The 18,091-nt window shown below is 35.1% G+C and overlaps 1 protein-coding gene across 3 annotated transcripts; it reads left to right on the top strand.

Annotated features, from left to right (window-relative positions):
• The first annotated feature begins 586 nt into the window (after positions 1-586).
• Positions 587-17,358, top strand: LOC125673437 (uncharacterized). Of its 3 annotated transcripts, none has more exons than XM_048910003.2 (3): positions 587-732; positions 8,451-10,326; positions 16,372-17,358. In XM_048910003.2, exons 1-3 carry the CDS (start codon positions 730-732, stop codon positions 16,536-16,538), a joined length of 2,046 nt encoding a protein of 681 aa, XP_048765960.2. In that variant the 5' UTR covers positions 587-729; the 3' UTR covers positions 16,539-17,358. The 3 variants fall into 3 exon arrangements, with proteins under 3 accessions (XP_048765960.2, XP_048765962.2, XP_048765961.2); XM_048910005.2 differs by having other exon boundaries at positions 16,364-16,539; XM_048910004.2 differs by lacking the exon at positions 16,372-17,358 and adding an exon at positions 11,355-12,251.
• Positions 17,359-18,091: the final 733 nt, after the last annotated feature.

Below are 18,091 nucleotides of genomic sequence, written 5' to 3'. Positions count from 1 at the left end.
ATAACTAAGATCGTCTTGTGGCTGTAATTATACTCTTTGTCTCTAATTCATTGGCTAATACATTTACTGCTGGTCGGTTCAAATATTGTAATCTGACTGCCTAATGATTGGAGGCATTTCAATCCACTTTTTTAAATTGCATAAAGATTGAGATGAAAAATAAAGATACAAACAGTGATCAATCTAAAAAAAAAAACATCTCGTAAAGAATACAAAATTACAAGTAGGGAGAACATGGACCCTTGAACACACCAGAGGAGGGATCATGTATTAAGGAGGGGTAAGCATTCCCTGTTGACTGGTCACACTCGCCATATGCATTTAATTGAAATGCCTCCAATCATACAGTATTTTACCCAATCAGTAGTATCCACAACTACTTCGACTTATGTTTTCATTATAGAAATGTACATTTTCTTCTATTTATGGAGCGCTATACATTTCGAGTTTCATTACTTAGATTTTCAGCGGATTTCCTAGTAACGGGGGGACATTTAAATTTCACAACGAGTAGATCCATATAAGGAGAATTTTTATTTTGCATCTTATTCTTTGTACTTTTTCTTAGAAGCGGAATCTGCGCACTAACAAATACACCCGAATAAAGGTGTACAAACGCCTATTGTTAAATTCCATTGCAACGCTAAGGATTGTTTGATTGTCCACATTCCAAAAATATCTCCTTAGGTGTCATTTAGTTCTACATTGTTATCGGTGGTGGCTCTTAAAATGGTAAGTATATTTAAAGTACTTTCAGAAATTATACATTTGAATTTAAACAGTCGATTTTTATGTGTTACTTGCATTATGCATATACAAGTACGTATATGTATTATAATGTATTTTCCATGAAGACTGTTAGCATATTTCAAATTTCGAGCAATGTTTACTACAATGAAACTTTTATCACAATTCATTTGAAGAAATTTTAATTTTGATGCTTTTTTATATATTGATCACTGTTCGTTATCTTCACCTTGCATTGTAAAAAGCTGATGCTTTTTTAACTTGTTATAACGTCTCGAAAATGTGCAAGTTTATTCAGGAGTAGCTATATTTGAAATCATCTATATTTCAATTCATTATCTTTCTTAAGAAAAAACTACAACAATGTAACATGTAGAATTTTAAGCTTATCATGGGTTCTTATTAAATATGTCCATAGTTTGAAAACATTTTAACACTATTCATTAAAGACTACACTTTTCGACATCATAGACAGTTGCTTCGTCAACAAAAATGGAAACGTAAATATTCCTATTTAGTGATCGATCATCCAAAAATTACTTTGTTAAACGCCATTCTGATTCCATGCATAAGTACTCTGAAGTTGAAATTAAAAAATTATGCTGGAGTTCCTCATTGACAATATCTTCGTGGTCTTTGGTGACCAGGTCTTCAACTAGTTTGTTGAAATCCCCAGGGGCACGAATTGCGTTCCTTTGTTAGCCTGTTTTTATCTTGCTATGAAGCAGAATTTCTTCAAAAACTTCTACGTGAGAAGAAAAATCTTGATGTGGCCTTCAATTCGACATTTAGATATATCGAAGATGTATTATCTGTTAACAGTAATAACTTTCATTCATATGTCGATTCGATTGATGTCCCTGTGAGTTCGCAATAAAAGACACCACAGAGTCGTCTTCTTGTGCTTCATACTTAGATATTTTATTGAAAGTTTCAACTATAGTCCAGCTGGACATATCATTACTGGTAATGTTGAAATAGGTGAAAATGAGGACCTCAAATTACTTATTCTTAAAGGTCCTAAATACAGAGAACCCCGGTCTTTTAATTGGCGACAGAACTGCATCTCTATTATGAATTATGTCGAAGATTATGCCAGACGATGGGCTAAATATGAAAAAAAAGAACTTGATACATTGTCAGAATGGGTTAAAAGCATAAGAGGGATATTAAAATCCCGCATTAGACACATGAAAACAAAAGTACGTACCATCTATCCTTCTGTGTTTAGTAAACCAGAAGGGATAAAAGAATTAGATAGGTTACATGAGGAATATGTTTTGGTTCCAGCTGACAAAGCTAATACCAACATTGTCTTTGTTTGTAAGGCTCATTATTACAACTGTATTTTAAACGAACTTGGCATTAATTCCACTTTTTGGTAATCATACTTATACTCCAACTGCCCTTTCAAAAGACGAAATTCTTCAAAACCATGCTTCAGTTTTAGACACATTTAATATTACAGTCAATGGGTCGAATGAATATGAGTTACCGTACCTATACTGGATTCCTAAACTACATAAAAACCCTTACAAACAAAGATACATTGTTGGATCCAGTAAGTGCTCTACCAAGCCCCTATCTTTGCTCCTCACGAAAATGTTAACAGCTGTGAAGGAGAAATTTCAAACTTACTGTGCGACTACATATGCCAGAAATGGTGTTAATCAAATGTGGATTCTAAAAAATTCTAAAGAACTTTTAGTAAACTTGAAATCACATATTTTTTCCCGAATCAATAGCATTAAAACCTATGACTTTTCAACACTATGCAAGGTGAAGATAACGAACAGTGATCAATCTCATAACTCCTACAAGCAATACAAAATAGATTGTTGGGCAAACACGGACCCCTGGACACACCAGAGGTGGGATAAGGTGTCTAGGAGGAGTAAGCATCCCCTGTTGACCGGTCACACCCGCCGTGAGCCCCATATCCTGATCAGGTAAACGGAGTTATCCTCAGTCAAAATCAGTGTGCCAAGAACGGCTTAACAATCGGTATGAAACACGTCAGACAGCATTTGACCCAATGCGAAGTTGTATTGACGAACTAGATCGTTATAACGACCATTCCTCACGATAAATTAAAGACTATACTTTTTGACATCATAGACAGTTGCTTCTTCAACAAAAACGGAAATATTCATATCTAGTGATCAGTCATTCAAAAACTTACTTTGTTAAACACCACTCTGATTCCACGCACAAGTACTCTGAAGTTGAAATAAAAAATATGCTAGAGTTCCTCATTGACAATATATTCGTGGTCTTTGGTGTTCAGGTCTTCCAACAGTCTGTTGGAATCCCAATGGGCACGAATTGTGCTCCTTTGTTAGCTGACCTGTTTTTATATTCATATGAAGCAGAATTTATTCAAAAACTTCTACGTGAGAAGAAAAAATCTCTCGCTGTGACCTTCAATTCGACTTTTAGATATATCGATGACGTTTTGTCTATTAACAATGATAGCTTTCATTCATATGTCGATTTGATATATCCCTGTGAGCTCGAAATAAAGGACACCACAGAGTCGTCCACTTCTGCTTCATACTTAGATATTTTATTGAAAGTAGACATTAACGGCAAACTGACAACTCAACTGTATGACAAACGGGATGATTTCAGCTTCTCCATCGTCAACTTCCCATATTTATGAAGCAATATTCCATTATCACCTGCATATGGTGTTTATATATCTCAACTGATTCGATATGCAAGAGCTTGTTCTGGGTATAGTCAGTTTTTAAATCGAGGTATGCTACTGACAAAGAAGTTGATGGTACAGGGATTTCAACAGTATCGATTGAAGTCAGCATTTCGCAAATTTTATGGTCGTTATAACGATCTAGTTCGTCAATACAACCTCGCATTGGGTCAAATGCTGTCTGACGTGTTTCATACCGATTGTTAAGCCGTTCTTGGCACACTGATTTTGACTGCGGATAACTCTGTTTACCTGATCAAGATATAGGGCTCATGGCGGATATGACCGGTCGACAGGGGATGCTTACTCCTCCTAGGCACCCGATCCCACCTCTGGTATATCCTGCTGGTATAGAGCTGGTATATACAGGGATCCGTATTTACCCAACTCTCTATTTTGTATTGCTTATAGGAGTTAGTTCGTTATCTTCACCATTCATGCACTAGGAAAACCCATCCTTGGTTGAAAATAGATTCATTTTTAGCTCACCTGAGCCAAAGGCTCAAGTGAGCTTTTCTGATCAAAAGGACAAGGGGCATTAAAGGGACTCATTTGATGTTGACAGCCAAAATTTTGACCTTCTGAATGCAAGAATGAAAGCAATATTTAAGCCTTAAATCTGGGTTATGTAAACAAAGACTCGAGTCTTTTTATGTTAACAACAAACAAGTGAAATATTGATTTTGTAACGTAATTCATCTTAATTTTGCATAGTTACAAATTTTAACTTTTAGGTGACACATTTTACCCCCAAAATGATGAAATGTGAAAGATACAATAAACTTAGATCGAAATCCATTTCTTTTGAAAATTTCGTAAACAATAGCATATCGCAATCTTTGTTCACAAAACAAATAATAAACTCTCTAAATAGAGCTTCACCTTAATTTTCATTTGCAATCTTTCAAACACATTAGACAGTAGATTTTGATTATTAAAAGTAAAAATCAAAATTTTGGGTAAAATAGTGAATCAGTCCCTTTAAGGGCCAAAATTTGCCTAATGTTAAAACACTATATTTTACTGTTATTCTGATTAATTGCGATTAGTGTCATCAATTTCAGCCATTTTTAGATTGATTTTGATATGTTTTCTTAATTTGGGGGCAAATTAATGAAAAAACAACAAAAAATCACACATTTCTGGAAACAATAAATAACTTTTATATCAAACAAGAAATAACAAAACAAACATTTCCACATGTTATAATTCATTATACAGGATTACACTGAAAACAATTATGAACAATAAATATGCCTAAATTCTTTATTTTGGGGGAAAACGACTGATTTTTACACCAAGAAATCACAGATTTCTGGAAACAATGAATAACTTTTATAGCAAACAAAAAATAACACAAAAATCACCTCCATATGTTAGAACTCACTATACAGTTTATACGTCGTAAACTTTTCACATTTTCGACTTCTTCTCAAGAACCGCTGGGCCAATTTCAACCAAACTTTCCACACAGCATTCTTGGGTAAAGGACTTTTCGGTTTGTTCAAATGAAGGGTCATGTCCCTTTGAAAGGGGAGATAATCACAAAAATGCAAAAAATAGGGTGGGGTCATTTAAAAATATTCTTCTCAAGAACCACTGGGCCAGAAAAGCTAAGATTTACATGAAAGCTTCCTGATATAGTGCAGATTCAAGTTTGTTCAAATCATGGCCCCTGGGGTGGGATTTGGCCACAATAGGGAATCAAATTTTACATACAAATATATAGGAAAAATCATCTTCTCAAGAACCACTGAGCCAAAAAAGCTGAGATTTACATGAAAGCTTCCTGACATAATGCAGATTCAAGTTTGTTCACATCATGGCCCCTGAGAGTATGATGGGGCCACAATAGTGAATCAAAGTTTTACATACAATTATATAGGAAAAATCTTTAAAAATCTTCTTCTCAAGAACCACTAAGTCAGAAAAGTTGAGATTTACATGAAAACTTCCTGACATAATGCAGATTCAATTTTGTTCAAATCATGGCCTCTGGGGGTATGATGGGGCCACAATAAGGGATCAAAGTTTTACATATAAATATATAAGGAAAATCTTTAAATATGAGCCAAGGTGACTCAGGTGAGCGATTTGGACCATGGGCCTCTTGTTTTGTTGTTGTTTTTTCATGTGGTGAAATTCGTGAAAGCCAAGTATAGTACAGTCTCTATTTTTTTTAACCATAAACAAGGAGCTGGAAACTGGGCTTTAGAAAATTTAAAAGCTTTACGGTTATAGCAAAAACACTACGTACAAATATACGTGTATATTATACATATGTACACATCAACGTGTAGTTCAAATTTCTGAAAGCTATGAACACGGGGGTCACAGACTGTCGGGGTAGCTCAGGGTAGAGTCAGCTTAGTCAGGGCGTAGCTAGAGCAAAATGATGTGCATGACAAAACAGCAAGGGGTATGGGGCTGTCTTGAGACCCCCAGTGGGTCCAGTGGAAAGCCCTGACGGGGGCCTAGCGTTGAAGCTCCTTTGTTTTAGCGTTTTCTGTGGACAAAATCTACGACTACGATTCGAAAGAAATGAAAATTCAGTACATCAAACATGGTGCACAAATATGAATCGAGAAATTGGAATATATCGAAATTGTTAACAACGGTAGAATTGAGGCTCACAAATCGATAAGTTACAGTTTATAACTTTATACATTGACTGAGAAACATGGACTATTATTTTATTTACGTAAAGAAAGCCAGCAAATGTTTAGAATGATCAAATGCTGCGTGAGAGAAACACTCCCGCATCTGCACCATTACGGAGATCCTAAGGAGTTGTAGCCCTCTCCCAACAAAAAATCGGAGAGGGTTACATTATTTCAGCTATAAGCATAGAATATATAGAATTCTACGAATCATTGTAAATAAATATCTCAATAGCTGTTCTCAGAATCTAAATGTTTGTTTAGTGATCAATAAACACACCTGTAGAAGCTGACATACAATAAAAATATAGGTTAATATAAAACAAATTTAAATGTCTCTGTATCAAATTACATTCGTTCACGTAAATATATGGGATAGACAGATTGTGTTTACCTTCAACTGATTGAGACGCAGGGAATTTGTCACAGTTTAGATTGGGTATTGCTAAAACGCAGAACGGGACGGGAAACGGACCGGAATTTAAGAATTAGAATGATTAATATAGCTTAGATAACATCTAAAATCGGACAAATACGTTTTATTTTCATTAAAATAAGATTCTTGAGAATTTGTTTACAAGTAGTAAATAATTTCATCTTAAAATTCTGAGTCATGAATTCATTAAGCTCAGTTAAATGTTTGTATAAGTTTACAACCTGTTTTGCAATCTTGTAATTTCGGTATTGACAGGTGACACCTATGGGCAGAGACAATGTTAATATGTTCCTGCCCTCTCATAGCAACTTGTCACATGCATATATTTCCACATAATACATTGTATGTTGTGGTAGCCAGAAAATAGTAATAAGATATGAAAACTTACTTAGAATTTAATTTATTCAGCAATTTCTTTTATTTTCTTCAATCATACTGTCACAATCGGCGGGATGGGTCAGAAAATGACAGAGTCGGGAAAGGAATATGGCATCCACAGCACTTGCTTAAAAAACTTTAGCTATCGATCTTAATAACAATGTTTTATTTTGATAATTTTACAGATGTAAGATTTTATGTCATACTGTCATTTAATTTCATTTAATTGTGTTTCATTGTTGCAATCCTCATCTCTACCCTTGTAAATCGCTTCAGAGTAATTTGTTTTATATAAGGCGCCATATAAATTTTATTTATTATTATTGTTATTCATGATAAATTATATTGATTTCAAAATACGTACATGTATGTAATTGTAAGAAATATATGCATGGAGCGGTGGATTCTGAGCATGATTTCTCTGTAATTCTGCCTCCTAGGCCTAGTCCATAAGCTTTTTGATTCAAACATTTCGGTTGAGCATCACCGAAGAGACATTATTTGTCGAAATCGCATCTGCTGCATCAAAATTGGTACCATATAGATTTTACATTTGACAAAATGCTGACCTCATAATATTACATACAATATCTTCCGTTCCGTTCCGCGTTTTAGCAACACCCGTTTAGATTTTCCCTTAAGATTACGACATACTCCTGTTCACTCGCGTAATTCGCATTTAATTCTCCATTTTCCATTTAAAATATACTGATAAGAATTTTAATTGAGGCAGCAAACGTTATCACATTACACACCAGACACTCGTTTTTAAGCATTATATGTGTCTCGCAATACAATCAGAATGGACAGTCCCTATTTGTTTTAATTTTGAATTTCTTGGTCTCTTTTTTTTTTCTTTTGCTTGTTGGTTTTCTTTCCAAGTGGCCCCCACCCCTTACTTTGTACGAAAATGCTACAAGCCTGCGCACAACAGTGAATTTCAGTTCAATATATTGGATTTTTCCACGTTATACAATATCAACATATTTTCTTTCCACCACTTGTGTAAAACATGTAGAAAACATATAACCACATGTGTTACTCACAAAGCGTTAATATGTACAAAGAAATACATCAACGTATATCATTGCAAAATTCAGTGCGGTTTTTTTTTTTTTTTTATTAAATTCTTTTGATGATTATTGTACCTACATTCAATTATGATAATCTTAAAATCAGTGCAGTTGCTACACTGAACCCAAAAGACATAATTACCTATTCTGGGACCAACAGTCTTGTCATGGTAGTCAATACAGCGTACTATTCATTCTAACTTAGGGTGAGTACCCTATAGTGATTAGCCTGTGAGTGTGCGCGTCCCTGCAGAAGCTTTTCCCGACTTGTTTGGCTATCGCTGCGAAAAGGTATCATACATGAACTTGTATCAATGACAATGGCTTACCGATCAAGATTGAATTGGGCCCTGCATTCCACGATTAGCATAACAATCTTTTATTTATGTCACATTAAAAATGGTACTCGTCGAATTTGATATTCATCCTATTTCCTCTTTTTACAGGATTCAATACACATAGTATTTCTCGTTCTTGCTACATGTATACCTATACACGTGAAAGGATTCGTCTGCGAGAATAGCACGTACTGCATGACATCACTGATAATCGAAAATGCGTTTACAATGATTGATCCCACCAGTGGACCGCTTTATGTCGACGACAGATCGCTTTACCCAATAGATGGTGGAGAAGCTGTTAACATTTCGAATGTGATATCTGCGGACGGATGGAATAAAACACGAAGGCTGGTGACTGCTAATGGCACTATGCCAGGACCTCCAATCTACCTATACCAGAACCAGAGGATTACCGTTATTGTGACGAACAACTTGATAAACGAGGCGGTCACCATCCACTGGCACGGAATAGACCAACTTGGATGGCCCGCAATGGACGGAGTGGCGTTTGTAACGCAATGTCCTATTCTTCCGGGCCAGTCATTCAACTATACGTTTCAGCCTCGGTTTAGTGGTACGTACTGGTACCATTCACACGTCGGCAACCAGAGAGACATGGGAATGTATGGAGCTTTCATCGTTCTGAAAAGAAACAATGAAATACCAATTTCAAGGCAACATATCATTCAGTTACAAGAATGGAATCATCTGTACGATCCAGTAACATTGCTGAGGGCAAAACTTAATGGCAAAGACAAGGAAGGAGTATCGATCTTGATAAATGGCAGAGGTGATTTTGACAATAATGTGGCACCTCTAGCATCTTTCGTCGTTGATAAGGGAGAAAATTACAAATTCCGATTGATAGGAGTAGGATCGAAAGACACATTTCTTTTTTCTGTACCTGGTTTACGCCTTATTGTTAAGGAGACCGATGGCTATGAATTTGAAAAACGAACAGTTGATAGAATCATTATATATCCTGCAGAAAGATATGATTTTGAACTAGATCTCAGTTACGCTAGTGAGGGGATATACAATATCACAGTATATATCCTCCAAGGCAGTGATCTAAAAGTCCAAGATAAACTTGTCGGACGTGGTCATATCAATGTAACAAATAAATATTCCTTACGAGTGACAATGTTGAACAGAAACACTGAAGTGATTTTGAATTGTCCTTTTCAAGAGTATCCGCCATATCCAAACTTCACCTGTCTACCTGTTTCTGAACTGAAATCAAATATATCTGATGATGGGTTGCAGTTTGGGTTATCGCTAATACAAAAAACAGATAAGACATATACTCATTTTTTAAACTTTGGATTCCCTAAATATTCTTCAATCAATGGTCGGAAATTCATTTGGCCGAAAGTATCCGCTCTTTCACAGCCTTCGGAAGTCGACACAACGTGTGCTGGATGTGATGACGAGACATCATGTGAGTGTTCACACACCCTGGATCTCCCTTCTGGCTCCGAGAATATCATGATTCTTTCTAATTTAGGAACTGGAATGGTTATATCGCACCCCATACATATGCATGGTCACACATACGAGGTTCTAAAAATGGGATTCCCTTCCTTTGATTCCTCTGGTATTCTTATTCCCAATGAAGATATAATGTGTAGTGAAAGCAAACAAAACAACGCTAGCCAATGTAACAATGCAAGATGGAGAAACCCAGCCTGGAACGATTATACAAAAATCCCTGGGGTCAACCTCATAGATCCCGTTCGAAAAGACACCGTCGTAGTCCCAGTAGGAGGTTACACCATTATCCGAATTCGAGCCACCAATCCTGGAGTTTGGTTTATGCATTGCCACATCGATCCACATATGGTATTTGGGATGGCACTGATGCTAAACGAGTCCTTTGAATATGTGAAAGATCTCCCAATGGGGTTACCGTCTTGCCATAGCTTTACCAATAGAGGCTCTCCTGCTGAAGCACAACAACAACAACAGACTCCTGTTAATAGTAAGTGTTGACAATTACACATTGATACATATAGTAGACATTTTAATATATCGGTTTAGAGATTCGTATTCATACTATACACAAATACAACCTCTCTCTCTCTCTCTCTCTCTCTCTCTCTCTCTCTCCATAGCTAAACAATAGATCAAAATAGATCGGAGCAAAAAAGCATTTATAGTAAACTATTGTTATTAATCTTAATTTAATTTAATACTTTTAATATATTTTAAGCAAATCATTGATACATAGAGTATTGATGAACTTGTACGTCACCACAGTAGAAAGGAAAAAACTTTTACGTGGTCGTAAAGTGTAGTAAGGCCTTGGTGAGAAATACTATGATGCTTTATTTCTTATAGACAACGCTTGATACGTCCATTAACTTTGATACTTTGACTAATTTTAGTGTATTTCTTATGATAAGCTACTGACAAACAAGTTGATGGTACAGGTACAGTCTCGATTGAAGTCGGCATTTCCCAAATTTTATTATCTTTATAACGATCTAGTTCGTCAATACAACCTATCATTGGGTTAAATGCTGTTTGGCGTGTTTCATACCGGTTGTTAGGTCGTTCTTGGCACACTGATTTTGATTTATAGGGCTCACGGCGGGTGTCGATGGGATGCTCCCTCCTAGGGACCTGATCTCACCTCTGGTATATCCAGGTGTCCGTGTTTGCCCAATTCTATATTTTGTATTGCTTATAGGAGTGATGAAATTGATGACTGTTCGTTATCTTCACCTTTCATCGATGTATCATTATGCAATAGAATATCTTCAACTTAATATTTTAATGATATCGTTCACTGTAAGACTTAGTTGTAATTATAACTTACAGTATTATGATATGTGTTAAGGCAGCTAACCTATCCTTCTTCTCACGAATTAGAGCATATACTAGGATGTAATACGCTAAAATAAATGACGCTATAGAAAACTATGACCGAAAACTATGACTTTTGATGATTTTCATTCATAAATCAATATCAAAATTAATTAGAAAATTGTTGTACTTGTATATCAGGTGAGACGAGTACTATCGCATTGGGTGTTGCTGTGGCAATTCTCGGTACCGCCCTCATTGTGACTTTGTCGGTGCATTTTAATCTCCGGAGGCGAACTCAGGGCGGGAATAATATGGAGCAACAGGAAATGCAAGAAACTAGCGCTAGCCGAACATAGAAACGCATTTGTTAAACTACTATTAGTAAACAGTTAACAGACATGCAATGGACACAGATGATGACGACTAGTAAAACAATATTATATTTGATGGTCTCGTCATTATTGTTTGTTCATTTATTCATCAATATGTTTAATTGTCAACTTGTCATATTAGTTCGTGACTTCAAATATACCAACATAGCATGTATTTATCACATTTTGTATGCTACCTGTTTAAATTGATTGTAGGAAAATCTCTCACAAATCACAAACGCTTCCTAGATGTTTGACATCCATCTTCAGGTGTACTTGAAAGGTGAAGATAACGAACAGTGATCTATCTCATAACTCATATAAGTAATACAAATTACAGAGTTGGGCAAACACGGACCCCTGGACCAAGTGCCTAGGAGGAGTAATCAGCCCGTTGACCGCCCACACCCGCCGTGAGCCCTAGATCAGAATACGTGTACAGTAAAGACTTGATATTCACTTTGTGCACACCTGAATATCGATGTCAAATATCCAGAAAGGGCTTATAATTTGTGAATGTGTTCAATGTATTTTGAAATTGCATATACATTTGAATATCCCTTTTTTATTTAACTGTTGCGACTGTGAGATCAATTTTATTTCTTTTTTTTAGATTATATATCTTTGTGTGTCTTTGTCTGTGTGTGTTGATATGTTTCTGTGTGTATTCATGGCGTGTCATCTGATTATTCCATGAAACTAATAAACCTTATGGTATACCCATCCTCCTGTGACGTCGTAAGATTTTGCAAAGTCAGTGATTCAATAAAATGTATGTATGGCGGGAACATAAATTTTGTTGGAGTCTTTTACAATAGTTATTGTAAAAAAAAATCTTGTTAACCATAAAAATTTTCAAAAGTCTAAGTAATATTCAAATAATCAATTATATGTTCCAAAATTTTGAATACAAGGACAATAACTCTGTTTTCATTAAATTATTTATCATGTTCATTATGCGATAGATTTCCTTTTCACTTTTCACAAACATTATATATTTTTTAAAGAAACAGTTTCATGAAATTCTTATGAATACTATTATGTATTGTTATAACCACTTTCTGTGAAATTTTGATAATGCTGTTTAAGGAAAACTACAATTTTATCGTGCTAATTCATAACAAAAAAATATTAATACTGCAACATACTTATTTTATCATTGTTATTTGTTAGTAAGATATGTCATTTGATTAATCAACGATCAAATATAAGATTAAACCTATAATTCCAGAGGGGTGGAATTACCATAATCATGCGAAGATCTTTAATTACAAATTGTCTTATATTTCACACGGCAAACGTTTATACAGAAAATACAGATGATTTATTGCCATTCAAGGGTACCTAGAGACAAAGTACAAATAGTACAACATGTAAATTTATGGACAATAAAGATATTTATATATATAAAGCATAGATAGCAACAGAAGGGACGATGCTTCAGGAACATTACATGTATATTACGCCATGTTAGTACATTGTACAAGTAATGATTTATCATAATTAATCAACCTCGTACCAACAGTTACCATCCCAAGAAATATATATATATATATATATATATATATATACAATCTGTAAGTTGGTACTGCTTGTATTATGAATAATTAACACAAACAAATTTAATGTGTGAAGATGTTGCTAATTAGACGGTGTACTCCATGCTATGCTATATTAATCACAATTAAGGTATATAAATTTTAAAACTGCAGTATCACCTTTTTATTATCGTTATTCATCAACCAAATAAATTTATCAATTGGTTTATGAATATTCCATAGTCCTACATGTACGTCATACAATTGGTTCTTTTTCATCAAAATGGGGGGGGGGGGGATATATCTTAATTCTAGAATTTTAATATACAATGGAATTGGGTTTTTTATTAGGTACAAATAAATATGTGTATCTATACGTTTAATTTATATTTTTTGACTCACATATACTACTGGTTTTTTTATGTTTCCGCGCATTTATTTTATGATTGAAGAACTGAAAAGCTGTTTAATTTGAAAAGAATATAAATTCTGTTTTTAAAATCAAGTGATTTCAAACTTCTTCTTTTAAACTTATTTGTAGTGATTTGGAATCAAACTCCTTGCATATTTCTCTAGCAAACAATAAGTACATTTTCATTTCACTGGCAAAGGGGGACCCTTGGTCAATAGGAGTTTACATTGGATCAAATTAAGGATCATACCTTCAAGAAATATGATATGAAATAGTGTAAAATAGGAAGGCGAATTTAAGATATTTTATCAAGAACCACTGAACTAGAAAAGTCAACAACAGAACAAAGGTTTTTCAGACTGTGGTTTATAACACAAACTGTGATAAAGTCTTTCTACTAAAATCTACTCTGCTTTGTTTTTGTCAAAGGATAAGAGCATTTCAAGTTTTGTTGTTTAAGAGCGTTTATTAAAATGCCAAAAATAAAAATCACTAAATAGTGTAATAGGAAAACAACATACAGTGCAACTGTCCTATAAAAAAAAAACAAATCAATAAGTACATACAACTACAACTATACATGAAAGGTGAAAATAACAAAAGCGATTAATCTCATATCTCCCACATGCAATACAAAATGGAGAGTTGGGCAAACACGGATCCCCGGTACCTAGGATTAGTAAGCATCCCCTGTCGACCGGTCACACCCGCCGTGAGTCCTATATCTTGATCAGGTAAACGGAGTTATCCGTAGTCAAAATCATTGACAACACAATTCCTTCGGCCAAACTAGTATACTTTTTCTAACTAATAAGGCTATTTAATTTGACTCTCTCATATACTTCTAACTAATAAGGTTATTTGATTTGACTCTCCCGCATACTTCTTCTTACAAATAAGGCTATTTAATTTGACTCTCCCGCATACTTCTTCTTACTAATAAGGCTATTTAATTTGACTCTCCCGTATTCGGCTACTCTGGATTACTTGTCATCAGCAAGGCAATGATATTCCCGTCGATTCGCGAAAAGTCTCTCTCAAAAAATCAAAACTGTTCGACTTTATTTATCTTTCACAAAAAGAATTATATTTGTCAATATTCATATTAATAAATCCTTTATTTAGCTATGATAAATAAAAAGCATCCGCGAATTTATGTTCTGTCGATTGGACGACAATATCGCCAAATTAAATTCTCGCGTAACATAGGGAATATACAGTACTACATTTCAAAAGGCAAGATAACAACGACTAGGGAAGATATTGATAACCTTGAATATATGTGCATAGAAGGGAATACCTCTTAAGATCAATTCCAGTGTCCGTCATTATTATTGCTTTACTTTTATTTACCAGAATCATTTATCATACCAGTTTGTATCTAAAATTTCTGGATGGAAACCAGAAGTTATTCCCAAATGTCTGTATACGGATCTCTATATACATCAACATAACAAGTGTTAGATGGTAGTGTGATACCCTACAAAACAGACGACGGTGTAACGAGCGGAGTTTGGTCACTTTCTGTGTTTGATTCAAATTATGACCCCGAAGAATCCAGGGCGTCCCATAGCAATAGTTAGAGTTTGTACAATGAAATATATCTAAGAGCATTGTCTTTCCTCTTAAAATCTACAGGATTGTACTCATATCAAATTCGTTTACAAACAGGTAGAAACCCCTTTACACTAGAATCCGGGTTGGGCCACAAAGAGATTACTGATATCTTTATGGAATTCTAGGAATCGTTGTCAATAGGTATCGAAATAACAATACTCAGAAATCTTTTGTATGCATCTTCTATGAAAGACCAGTAAATCGCTTTTCGTGGTTTTAAATAAAGTTTATAATTGGGCTTTGGTTGAATAATATTGAAATATGCCTTGAAGTTGATAGTCAATCAGAGAGAGACGTATTATGTATTCGTACATTGCATTTAATGTACATTTTAAACCTAATTTGACTGACACACGGAACATTCCGCTATCAAGATTCCTTTGTAAGATAATGACATACCGGATTATTTATCAAATGGTTGTAAAAAATACATTGTACATTAATGAAAGAAGTGTTGATCTCGGAAGTCAGTCTGAATAATACAGATAATGATTTTGTTTCAGACAACAATGCCATGGGAATCGTATACACCACTAACTAAAGTTAATTTTAGATATGCAGACTAAGGATCAATTCAGGCTAACAAAATAAAAGACCTACAGGGGAGAACAATTTTCCGGGAAAAGTCACCTCATTATACTCAATTTCTTTACTTATTTTCTGTCATGCATATGTAGGGATTTTTTATATTTTCATTTCGAACCTATAATTTATTATCTACGATATTGAAATTAACCTACAAAGTTGGCCTAATAAAACATTACCCCCATTTAAGCATCGATTTTGACATGAAGGTTGGCTTTGAAATACTTCAAGGCAGGTCTTCCTCTGAGATTTTTAAAATTATATATATATATATATATATATATATATATATATATATATATATACAAAGCACTAAAATGACCAACGACACGAACAACGAGATTGTCAAATTTTCGGGACGACCCATCCCTTCTTCAGGACAAACGAAAACAATTACATAATGTGGTCAATATCAACAGAGCATAATAACAAAAACTACATATAAATACATCTAGCACTACAACTACACTAATCTACAAACGTATTTACAACGCAGACTACATGTTTTTGGTCTTTAGGCTTGCCAATCAATGTTAAAAGTGGAGCGAATTAAACAAAACACTCATTACAAACTTTGATTTACTGCTGAAGAATACGTTAATACTATCGTTAAATATAGATGCATGCAATTGGCTGTTGATATATTATACAACATTCCCCGACCGATTCATACTTGTATTTTAGTATTTCAGGTGCGACGATGGGGATACCTGTTTTGGTGGTAATTCTCAGTACCATCCTAATTGCAACGTTAACATTGTTGGGTCATTGTTACATATGGAAACGGCGTCAGGGAGAGGCTGCTATGTATGGTAATCCGCATGAACTGCAAGGAATGGTCACTGAAGTTGTAACATGACCGTTAAACTACGAATAGTAAACTTCTAGTAGACATGTACCAGAAATAGATGATGATTAGAAATGTTTGTGTTACCATTACATGTATTTACCAGTGCGTTCCGTATTCTCTGTACATGAATTGTTTTTGCTTCTCATTCTTACAATATGCAAAATATGACCAGCACACAATTCGACCATGTATAACCATTAAATTCCAAAATGAAGCCATGGTGACCTACTTTGGGGTCATGACACGCCTCCCCAAGATGCATCAAAAGACCAATTTTGATTGTCCTAGGCTAGAGATCGCCCACGCTAACCGATATTTGTAGGGCCTTACCATCATACTTTTTCTCCAGGCACGTCGTAGTCAGGTCAGCCTCGTTTTCGGATTTTAATGGCTGAATAGAGTCAATTTTGCAATACATGTATATGATACAGACACAGTTGGAGTATCTATAGCCATAAAATTCCAGAAAAAAGCCACAGCGATCTATTCTTGGGTCACGACACTCCTTTCTTCAAGATTCATCCGCTAACCAGGTTTGTTAGTCCAAGGTCGCAAAGTTTGAAATACACGGCCCAAGCATGAAAAAGCCAAAAGACGGACAGACAGAGAGACAGATGAATGGGAAAGTCCAAACCATAATTTGACCCATCAAAGCACGGGCGTATATTAATATAAAAGAACATTTTCATTCATTCATTCATTGAATATTGTTTTACGTCCCTCTCGAGAATATTTTGCTCATATGGAGACGTCACCAATGCACTGACGGTGAAGGGCTGCGAAATTTAGGCCTATGCTCGGTGCTTATGACCATTGAACAGGGGGGGGGGGGGGGGGAGGGGGTCTTTATCGTGTCACACCTGCTGCGACACGGGACCTCGGTTTTTGCGGTCTCATCTTATATATATCAGGCCAGTAGATTTGTGCGTCTTATTGAAGACTTCTGATTAAATCGCCATTAATGTCTTGAAATTTGGAAGTTGATGGATAAAAGAAACAGAACTCTGACACAGGGTGATGGGTTTAATAGTGCGTTCAAATACATTTATAGCAGTTTTCATTTGCGAGTTACATGTTAGAAATACCTTTTGAAGTAAGCTTCTTTTTTTTCAGGGTTTTATGGTATTAAATGTTTAATGCAATCAATGTTGTTGGTGTATCTAGATGGAAAGGGATGTAGTATCAATTTGTGTTTTGAATACAATAAGCATGATCTGAAATTCTAGCTTGTTTTGTAAATCCTGTATGACATGAGTTGTTTGTACTGTACATGTTTATCATGTCTTGAGTTATGAATATAAATGAAAAGTTTGAACTATTAATTGTGATTCCTCTATAATTGCTTGGATCATTAGTGCCGTTCGATTTGTATACTGTACGAGTGACATACCCTAAACACCACGAAGGATAGTAATCACGAGAGAAACAAGCCTAAAAAATTCGTGATAACACAGGTATCTCACACAACTGTCCGTGTTTCATTCAAGATTCTGCCTGAGCAAACTGTATTGCAAACTGTATTGCTACTTTCAAGCTTACTTGAATTGCTTTATGTATTTCAT

The sequence above is a fragment of the Ostrea edulis genome, chromosome 3 (assembly GCF_947568905.1).
Source record: "Ostrea edulis chromosome 3, xbOstEdul1.1, whole genome shotgun sequence".
In the NCBI taxonomy this organism is placed as follows: Eukaryota; Metazoa; Mollusca; class Bivalvia; order Ostreida; family Ostreidae; genus Ostrea; species Ostrea edulis.
Note: the sequence above shows the minus strand (reverse complement) of the source record. Positions and strands in the feature narration are given on the sequence as shown.

Excerpts from the sequence above, each read along its gene's own strand:
- LOC125673437 (XM_048910003.2), top strand. Across the intron at positions 10,327-16,371 it reads ACAACAGACTCCTGTTAATA|GTGCGACGATGGGGATACCT; the intron begins GTAAGTGTTGAC and ends TTAGTATTTCAG.